The sequence below is a fragment of the Habropoda laboriosa genome, unplaced genomic scaffold (assembly GCF_001263275.1).
Source record: "Habropoda laboriosa isolate 0110345459 unplaced genomic scaffold, ASM126327v1 scaffold99, whole genome shotgun sequence".
Classification (NCBI taxonomy): domain Eukaryota; kingdom Metazoa; phylum Arthropoda; class Insecta; order Hymenoptera; family Apidae; genus Habropoda; species Habropoda laboriosa.
In genome coordinates, this window is record NW_017100239.1 from 555,081 (window position 1) to 565,396 (window position 10,316).

Sequence of the window (10,316 nt, forward strand, 5' to 3'; positions counted from 1 at the left end):
TTAAAAAATGTTACAGTAATTTTATAGTATAAAATAAAAACAATTTCGTAAGAAAAATAAATAGGCATGTACATATAAATTAAATATTTGACGCATATCAGCTATTATATAATATGAAACTTTTGTAGAATTTTAAGGCCTATTTCTTACTACAACGAGTAATTGCTTGTTAGAAGATAAAAGTTCTTATTGACGCAATAGTAGTGTTAAAAATTATTTTTAAGCAAAAACATAAATTAATTTCATTGTACTTATTGGTATTCCTTATACCAATTTTCAATTAATAGTTGAAAATTATGCATTTCAACGTTGAACCAATAGGAAGTCTTATTCTTTATCCAAGAATCTGAACTGATGGTTACAAATTGAAATACTTTTTAGAATGTTAGTGTTTACATCGTATGTTGTGCCTTTGTAAGAATACGAACAAACGTTATTTAAATTTGTGTTGTGGTAATTCATTTTGAACATTTTATTTCAGATTCAACAAGTAATGCTCAAATTTTGTAGAATATGATTAGATAATAATAATCAGATAGTGATATAAAATGAATTTTGCCGGGCTTTTACCGGTACTTATTGTTAGTAGTTTAACAACTCGTGTAAAATGTGATTTTTCGTTTAACTCGGTATTCTCTGGATTTAGTAAAATTGGTAGGATAATGGAATACATAAAATGTAATTATATGGAATGTTGTACCGACGAATATGTTTCCCCTGATATTGATGGTACGTAGATTAAATTAAAAATTAAACGTTTCCGATTATTACTAGAAGAATTTATGTTTATCATTAACTCAATATATCTATATGTATATGTGCACATGACTATTTTAGAGTTGGATACCATTCTTCATAAAGAGCTTTATGGGCAAGAAATTGTTCATCGTATAGTTATCAATGCTTTACGTGGACATTTAACTTCCTCTAATCCTCCAAAAGCTTTGAGTATGAGCTTTCATGGCCCACCAGGAACTGGTAAAACTTACATGACTCAAATGATTGCCAAGTTCCTTTACAAGAAAGGCGATCAGAGTGAATTTTATCATTTTTTCAATGGCCGCAATGACTTTCCTTTGCAAGAAAAAGTAAATGATTATAAGGTATACCTTTAGTCTTACTTACAAAGTTACTCTATGACCCTTAAATAGATTGTGAACACACTTACATATACATATGTAGCATTTTATAATATATTATTTTGTACATTATAGGAGGAATTATATAAAATTATTATTAATAGTTTACAAAAATGTGAAAGATCAATGTTTGTGTTTGATGAAGTGGATAAAATGCCAGAGGGTTTGTTGAACGTTCTTGTACCATTTTTGGATTATAATACATGGGTCAAATCATGGAGACATGCTAGCTATTCTGTAAATACAAGGAAAGCAATTTACATATTTTTATCTAATACGGGCAGTACACGAATCATACAACATTTATTAACACTCTGGGAAAAAGGGAAACTGAGAACTATGGCTAGGATTCAAGACTTTGAAAATCTGATAAGTGTTGGAGCATTTAATGAAAAAGGTGGTTTTTATCATAGTGATACAATAGACTCTAATGTTATAGACCATTATGTCCCTTTCTTACCACTTGAAGAAAAACATGTGAAAAGATGTTTAAAAAGAGCTTTCAAAGATAGAGGAGTAGAACCTACTGATGAAATGATTGAAGAAGGTTTATCACATGTGACTTTTGGACCCCCACCGCATAATCTCTATGCATATGCTGGGTGCAAAAGACTAGAACAGAAAGTAGCAGCTAATATATATGCTAGAAGGAAGGAAAAATTGGAATTTTAAATGTTATGCATAAGCATTACTTCTTTTTTATGTTAACATTTTAATAAGACCTAAGTTTTATTGATTATTCTTATTGGCACAATCAGAAAATGCATAACAGTTAAAAAAATAGTACAATTAATTTGTTACAATAATACATGTAGCGATTGTTTATATATTTATGTATGTGTATGTTTATATTTATGAAATAGCTAAAATTTTTATCATTAACAGTACAGATTTACAGTATATACAATTGAGGCTTGGCAATTGACTTTAAAATATAGTCATCAAGAAGAAAGTTGCCTAGAAGTATAAACATTTGGCAATATGTTTTTTCCGTGTGATTCTAATATACAGGAATAAACAACTTTAATCTTTATGACTTTTTTTTTTTTTAACTTTATCCGTACTGTCATATTGTACCGAAAAATAATTATATTCTTTTTGTCTATACAAGTAGCTAAATATAATCGATTTTATACGTTCGGTTGCCGTATACGAATGTGTACGTTCTATTTATATAATTGTGATACAGTACAACCTCAAATGAAGAGAACAAAATAAACTGTATTTTTATAACGATGGTAATGTGTGAAAATGAAACTTTATATATTTTATGTATTGTAAAAATGCATTATATTATAGTTTATTTCTTCTCTTTTCGTTCTCCACTGAGAGGTGCCTTAGTAAAATATGATCATTGCACGATGACACCGTGATTAATATGCAAAATATTCTTGATCGTCGTGCTATCACATCGAAGAAGTATCTAAGTTTAATATAATTTACGGTTATTCTTCCTCAACGTATTCCTTTGGAAAAAATCCTACTTGATCTCCTATTTTTCCTTTCCACCATCCTTTGGCATCACCTTCTTTGCTCAATACTACAACTCTACAACCTCGTCGTAGGCTTAACTGATTTCGTTCTTCTCCACGAAAATCAAACAATGCTTTAGCTAATACACGTCTATACGGCCATAACAAGCGTTGATCTAATTTTTCAAAATTCTCCGACAACGATGCCCGTTCATAATATTCAACAAGTTCAACTACACTTTTAAAAAATCGAGATTCACTGAGATAATATACATCAGCGCCATCTGCGTCACGTTTAAATACTCTTATGTGTTTTACCGCTCCGTCTGCCCTGTAACATATTTTAAAAATTAAGGTTAACAGTTGAAAAAAAAAGAGAGAGAGAGAGAGAGAGAGAGAGAAGAAATTAGACACAAAATACACATGTCAATCTCTTACTTGATACTAAGAGCGTAATTGGTTTCGTGTTTTAAACGTGATTGCCCTGCAGGCCGTACTCGCAACATATATGTACCATCTTCCCGAGGTTCTAATTTGTTTGATGCCGTGTCACGTCCCATTTCCCCCACAAACCACAATTTTACCGAGAGAGCACGTTCGCATGGTAAAGGGGGCGGAGGTGGTGGTGGCGGTGGTGCCGGCGTACACCGACCCGAATGTGCAATGCACTGTTTGTGCACAGCGTGGCGACAAACTTCACATCGATATCCCTATTCGAATAAACGATTGGACAATAAATTTGTATGAAAATATTTCATATGTTTGTATTGGTAACACTTTACCTGAAAAATTCGACCTTTTAAAAATTTACGACATTGCTGACAACTACGTGGAGTGTCAAATGTTGTAAGTTTGAACTTATGATTTGTGTTGCGACACGCAGCAGGATTAACATTATCCATTGCATCTTGTAATGCTTTGATCCACATTTGCTTTTGTTCTTCCGTTCTTGCGTACAAAGTATATGCTGTATATTCTTGTTTATGGACAAGTAACCATTGATAGGTCCATCGAATTTCTCTACCGAGTGTTCGTCTTGATGTAGGATCTTCTACACGATAATCATCTAGGCGTAATGTTTCGCGATAGCAATACTGCTCTCCTCTACCTTTACAAATTAATACTACTTGTTCGAAAACAAATGCGTAACGAGCTTTCATTCGTTGATCACCGTGAGCTTTTACCTGAAATACGATTCTAATATGTCGTTCACGTTCCTAACTTTAACAGACGATTATTAAGAAATGAATACCTTAAGCTCTCCATCCCGAAGTAGTCGTCCAAAATCTTTCAACTGTGCATCTTCTGGAACGTCCCAATCAATGATCGATGCTTGGATATCTCTTATAATGTCTAACGTGTCCGAATCACGTTTCACTTCGTTGATATATTGTGCGATATCGACCATTACTTCTCTAGCTTTTCCAAGCTGTCGTCTATCTTCCAACCAGTCGCATGGAGTTTCTTCTACTAGTTTATCTAGTAATAAGTGGTACTTTAATACTCTTTGCATTGGAACAGACAGTATGTCGCGCAATTTAAATTTTCCGTTATTTGCCTCTTGTTGACACCGCTGTGAGAAAAAAGAAATGTTCATTACATTTGTTCAAACATCATCGTGGAATAAAGGGGGATGGATGATTTTAAAACTTACAATAACTTCTTGATTAACTAATTCATTACGTGCACACGCTTCTTGCAACGTATTCTGAGCAAGAGTTAGATTTGCACAATAATCGCCGTAAATAAGGAACTTTTCTCGCCAATCGAGGAAAACTTGTGCTAAAGCAGCACCAGTCCTTGCTTTTCGAAGCTGACTATGAAAACCGGCATGAATTTCTGCGAGTTCCTTTATGCCAAAAAAAATGCGCGCACAGTCTTCATGTCGCAGTAACGAAGAAAGGGGTCTGGCAAAATGTCTAAGTAAACTGTTAAGGACCTCTGAATAATTTCGTTCCGTTTCGACGAGTTCTTGTATTACATAATCCCTTTTTTCACCTCCAGAGATTGCACCATCCTGTTTTATAGAGGTTGATTTAAAATTCTGTTTGCAATAGACAATACGAAATACAAAATACTACGAAGCATCGCAAGACCAATTATCAGCGCTATAAATTTTCGGCGACTGCAAACAAATGGAAAACACAAAAATATAACGACCTGTGCAACAGATGGAGGAGGTGGCAAGTGTAGACTACAAAGGTCCTGGTAGATTTCTTCACTTTGAGCATGGCTGCAGTATGCTCCATATCCATCTTCTTCTTCTTCATTGTCCCCTCCTCCACCTGCTTCATCGCCCTCACGCCTTCTAAATCTTCTGCGACGACCTTCATCCTCACGGCTTTAGCATAAAAATATAAACAGCCATGCACTATCCATGCATGAAAAAAAATAGAATTTCTTGCGAACTTAAACTACTTGTAGCAACGGTAGATAGATCTCGTTACTAACAATAACGTTACAATAGTTTAACACATAAGAATTTTGAGCAAATGCAGAATAAAGTTTCAAATAGTGCCAGTATCACTGTACCGAATTAATTTCGCAAATAAATATTTCTACATAATTTCCATTCGTACTTCATATAACGTACAATCGCTATTTCATTTAACAACGAAGTACAGTGATGTTTGGTACTTGTGTTGCAAAATCTTTAAACTTTTAAATTGCAAACGACAGATACCTTCTCTGTGGAAGGCCAGTCGTGTTGCGAATTACCCGAGAAACAAAGTAATTCCTGATATACTTGGGATTCATCTATATCCATACCCTTAGGTTTCATGGTAAATGTCCCCACTCCTGTTGTGGGGCTAAACCCATTGATAGAAGTTATTATAAAGTTACACTGTTTATCAAATAATACGTCTTGTTTATATATGTTAATTTTTATGATAATTTTATAAACCTTCTATCTTCAAGGAAAATACATATATTGTTTGTACACTATAATTTGTTTGAACTCTAAAATTATAACGAAATTGCATGGAAACTTTGGATGATGCTTACCCTGCACCAGCACTTTGTAAATCCTTATAAATATCTTTTTGTGATCTACCATGGCCTACAGAGAAACCACTGTAACAAGTACTTGTTGTTAGATTCAAATAATACACTTTGTGGATAAAAGAATCTGTGGTGATTAATTACTTACAGAATACCTTTGCGTCTTAAACGAATACAATTGGACAAAGCAGATAGAGTACATAATACACGATGAAAATTTGACAGATCAAACAGCATGGAAGGTTCAAAAAGATCAGAATCAGATAAGCCAAAAGTAGTTGAACATGCTGATAAAAATACTTTGATGTTTCTTAAACATAAAAATTGTGCCATTTGTGGTTTTTGATTGACATCCTTCATATCTATACAACCAGGATCTACTGTATTTAGAAGATTACATAGCAATACACCATCTCTTAATGTGTATGCTAAGTCAACTGCAGTTGCCTGTGGCCAATTTGCTTTATGATCTGCCCTTAAAGCTCCACATCTTGTTAACCATTTGGCACATTCATGCCAACCACTTCCATTATCAGAGTTGCTTTCTATTCTGCTCATTTTCTTTCTCTTTGTTTTAATATAAAATATTAAAAGGCTATAAGTATTCTTTCAGTGTATAATGCATTAGGCCATAAAGGTTTCATAGATGTATTTTCTTATGCTAAGAAACTGTAAAAATACGAAGGCACGATTGAAAATAACAGTTTATACAGATACACTTTGACAGATAAAAAGAATAAAATGAAATCACATCAGGCAGTGTGAATTTTAATAGATAAAACTATCAGAGTTGCATCAAGATAAAAAATATGATGGTACATGTACAATTAAAATGAATAGTATTTTTGAAGATATACCTCTATTCGACGAAGAATGTATGAATTATTTCTTCGTTCTTCTGTCAGTGTTAAGAATATTCTGTAATAAATTCGACAAAAGAACTCATTATTGTGTTCCGTGTCGGTTCTTACAGATATCTCAACGGAATTTATAATGCCGCTTAAAATGGTTCGTTGGCAGTGTCATTGCTAAGAAAGCATTTCGTCGAGTTGCAACTTTAGTACGTGATTATTACTTCGCACGATATGCCTCGTTTCTCATTGTAATATTATGACGTTCGGCTCGCTGCAACTTACGATCGCCATATTGCTACTTCACTGCAGTCGATCATATCATAAATCTTGTTGCAACCTTTGTTTTACCTGTTCAACCATAGATGGAGCTAAATGTTTGTGTATCGAATATTACATTAAAAATTTCGAAAATGGGTACTGTTAAATAGTTGAATTTGATCAATTTCCGAACTGCGCAGCAATAAATTTCAGATGCGTTTCAAACTTATTCATAAAAATATAATACTTTTACCATTGACAACAATTGTCAATAAAGCATGGGTTAAATCGATGAAAGAATGTTTCTCAATTGTTTAGCATGTAAATAAAAAATTTCATTGTATGTTTAAAAAGATCCGTAAGAGTGACAATAGTAATATGCAAAGGCGGAATGGTGAGATATATGGTTTCTTTAAAGATTCAACGATATATATGGGAAATATTTAATTTTATTTTTCGTATATTTACGCATAAAATTCGTATATACATATGTATGTATATGTATATTATTATACTAGGATAATAAGGACAAAATAAAGATGATAACTAAATGCTTGAAAAATTTTATTTTATTTTATTATTACAAACATGATGAACATATTGTTTGAAAGCGAATGTACTGCTGATCAGCCAATGGGATGAATACAGTGATATGACGTAGTAAGGTGGTGTTCCATTTATAGTTCTTGGTGATACATTCTTATGGGTACTTGGATGTACATATGTGCAGTATATCTAGTGGAATGACAGTAGTAACATTATTTGAAAAGTTATCGAGTAGTGTTGTATTTTATTAGTGATACATTACGATACGCAGGTATTTCTATAATATTACATGTAGATTAGATTCAATTCACATGTAGCGTATACGTTGCTGCACAAATCGTAAATACTACATGTCTAATTGAAAAAATAATTGAAGAATTTATCGAATATTTCGTCTAATCGATATTTTTCAAAAATTTTTCAAAACGTCACAAATTGTATTCTATCGCGTTTGTTACTATCTTGGTGAAATAATTCAAACAACTTTGTAGAATGCTTGTATACCTATGTTCGCGAATTGAAGTGTACCGCTTAGAGAGAACAAAGAGGTATTTGAGCGCGAAAGATTCGTCCGTATTTGAAAATAATCCTTGGACAAATAGGAAACGAGTGCCTGTTTAAAGTTAATTAAAATAATCTCGATCGAAAGTAAGACGAGACTCTTAAGCTTTCAATCGTCTGATAATAAATATGATTTCAGTTTAACGGCACTTTGAATCATCGTAATATTTTAAGATTCCATTATGACTTCATTTCGTGAATACGTAATACCTGCCTTTAAACGACACTCGTTCGATTTAGATTTCAGGCGGAATTGTACAAATGTTTCTTTCGTATTACAGCAAAATTATAATGCAAGTTCTATTTTACGCGATCACATTTCTCATCGTATGTGATGTTACATACGGTTTCTTATCCAACGACCAATTACAATGTAGAGATGAAAATAACGTACCGGTGGATTGGTAAGTGTTTATACAGTTGTTTCCTACGTAATTTTGAAAACGTCGTGATTTCATCGTGATTCATCGATGAAACATTCTTAATACGATTAATTTGACGAAAATTATGCGACGGTAATGGTTATATTGAATTAACGTAAGAATTATGCTATTTCAGGTATGTGCTGTATAAGTTGCCGAAAATTCACACAAGTAGTAATCCTCTGATTAGAAAAGGCCTTGCTTATCTGTACATAACAAATCTAACCATTGGAACTGGCTGGCGATTGTCCACTAGGCCCATAGCTTGGAACAATTCCATCCCTGGAATCACATTAGCGCCTCTTTACGATCGCGTAAGCATTTACAGAACATTTAACGCTGCAGACTTGTGTAGTAATTATGAGGGTATTTAGCTTTAACGTTTCAATGGTAAGATATCGGCGGTAATTATGGCGACTTACCCAACTTTTCCTCGTGATTTATCGTGCAGGGAAACGAGGATGAAAATTTATGGAATTTATATAACGACAGTCCGCCGTCCTCAGGCGAGGTGTCTCAAAATTATGGTCACACGAAAGGTGTAGTGATGGCAAATAGAGATCGAGGCTTTTGGTTAATTCACAGCGTGCCAAATTTTCCTCCGGTACCCAAAGCTGGCTTGCATACCCGTCCAGGAAAAAAAGAAAATATCACTATCACGGGGAAATACGATTATCCAGAAAGTGGAACGTATTATGGACAGAGTTTTCTCTGTATTTCTCTTGGTAGTGATCAATTCGACATTGTCGGCAAACAATTAATGTACAACGAAGTAGCGGTGTATGGAAAAAATATTCCCGAAACTCTCGGGAATCAGTACCCAACGCTGACGAATGCGACTAATCAGAAACACATTAAAAATCCTCCTTATAATCACAAAGCTATTATAAAATCGTTGGGATCTTTTGAATTCACATCGTTCGCGAAGGACGGGAAGTGGGGAAAAGGTAATTAAACATTATACACAATAGTTACGAATCTTTCTTCCGTTAACAAATGTCGAATTTTTCAGAGTTATACGCCGACTTTGTTGCGCCACAATTACAATCGAATTTAGACGTTCAGTCGTGGTTGAACGGCCGAGGAAAATTACCGTCAACTTGTAGTCGTAGAAGGTAACGTCGGTTTCTTATCCTCATCGTGGATATCGCTTTGATTTCTTCGTCTCACGAATTTGTCCATTCTTCAGAATTTACAACGTTAAAACTCTGAAATTCGAGGCGGCCAACGCTGATTATACCAGTACTCGTGATCACTCTAAATGGGCAATTACAATCAACAAAAAATCAGACGATCGTTGGGTTTGTATTGGGGACATAAACAGAGCCGTAAGTTTTATCCATTAGCGATGTACAAATATTTGGATTTACCGCATATTCAAACTACTATTTCTTTAGGACACACAATTTTCTCGAGGTGGTGGAGCTGTGTGTTTCAACCAGCCGCAATTGTGGGTTAATTATCGCGATGTTGTAAACGACGTAGAGCCTTGCTCTTAGAATTAAAGATTTTAGCATGTTTTAATATGTTGATTGGTAGTTTGATGCAGTAAAAATGACCGCGTTAAACGTAGGTATAATACGAAATTAAATCCTGTTAAAGTTTAAAGAATAATAAAAACTAACGAAAAGAGAAAATGCAATATGTGTAAAAGCAATATGTGTAATAATTGCAACGGCAACAAGAACGTCTCGATCGGCTATACATTAACCACACAACGGATGTTTTCGTTAATATGCATCGTAAACGTCCGCAACACCAGTGCGAGTACACAGAGTAGTAACCGTCATATTAACTGCAGTTTACTTGCAAGTGTATAAAGAAGAGGTCTCGGTAGCTCTTTATTACTGTGGAATAAGGACGAACGACGTGGATCAGAAGCAGTTCTTAAATTGGATTTTATGAAAGGCAGTAGCGGCTCCTCCTGCACCGACTCTCGTTTCGTCTTCCCTTTTCTCAACCGTGCTTATTGTCTACCTAAGGAAATTGCAGAGTAGCTCGACGTGCCGTTAATGAAAGAAAAAAGAAGGTTGCCGAGGTTTAGTAAGCGGAAGGAGAGAG

At 34.3% G+C, this 10,316-nt stretch overlaps 3 protein-coding genes across 3 annotated transcripts; 2 read left to right on the forward strand and 1 right to left on the reverse strand.

Annotated features, from left to right (window-relative positions):
- The first annotated feature begins 548 nt into the window (after positions 1–548).
- Positions 549–1,811, forward strand: LOC108571817 (torsin-1A-like). The gene is made up of 3 exons (XM_017933959.1): positions 549–729; positions 838–1,103; positions 1,215–1,811. The coding sequence occupies exons 1-3, from the start codon at positions 549–551 to the stop codon at positions 1,809–1,811; spliced, it is 1,044 nt and encodes a 347-aa protein (XP_017789448.1).
- Positions 1,812–2,477: 666 nt separating this feature from the next.
- On the reverse strand, positions 2,478–6,752 carry LOC108571780 (protein vav). Its single transcript, XM_017933916.1, has 9 exons — positions 6,472–6,752; positions 5,763–6,283; positions 5,618–5,686; positions 4,772–4,952; positions 4,266–4,628; positions 3,864–4,184; positions 3,394–3,795; positions 3,050–3,321; positions 2,478–2,942 (listed from the first exon to the last, which is right to left on the reverse strand). Exons 2-9 carry the CDS (start codon positions 6,170–6,172, stop codon positions 2,585–2,587), a joined length of 2,376 nt encoding a protein of 791 aa, XP_017789405.1. The 5' UTR covers positions 6,173–6,283; positions 6,472–6,752; the 3' UTR covers positions 2,478–2,584.
- A 674-nt stretch (positions 6,753–7,426) lies between these two features.
- On the forward strand, positions 7,427–9,835 carry LOC108571805 (plancitoxin-1). The gene is made up of 7 exons (XM_017933946.1): positions 7,427–7,543; positions 8,115–8,237; positions 8,392–8,569; positions 8,707–9,202; positions 9,268–9,370; positions 9,445–9,583; positions 9,653–9,835. The coding sequence occupies exons 2-7, from the start codon at positions 8,125–8,127 to the stop codon at positions 9,752–9,754; spliced, it is 1,131 nt and encodes a 376-aa protein (XP_017789435.1). The 5' UTR covers positions 7,427–7,543; positions 8,115–8,124; the 3' UTR covers positions 9,755–9,835.
- Positions 9,836–10,316: the final 481 nt, after the last annotated feature.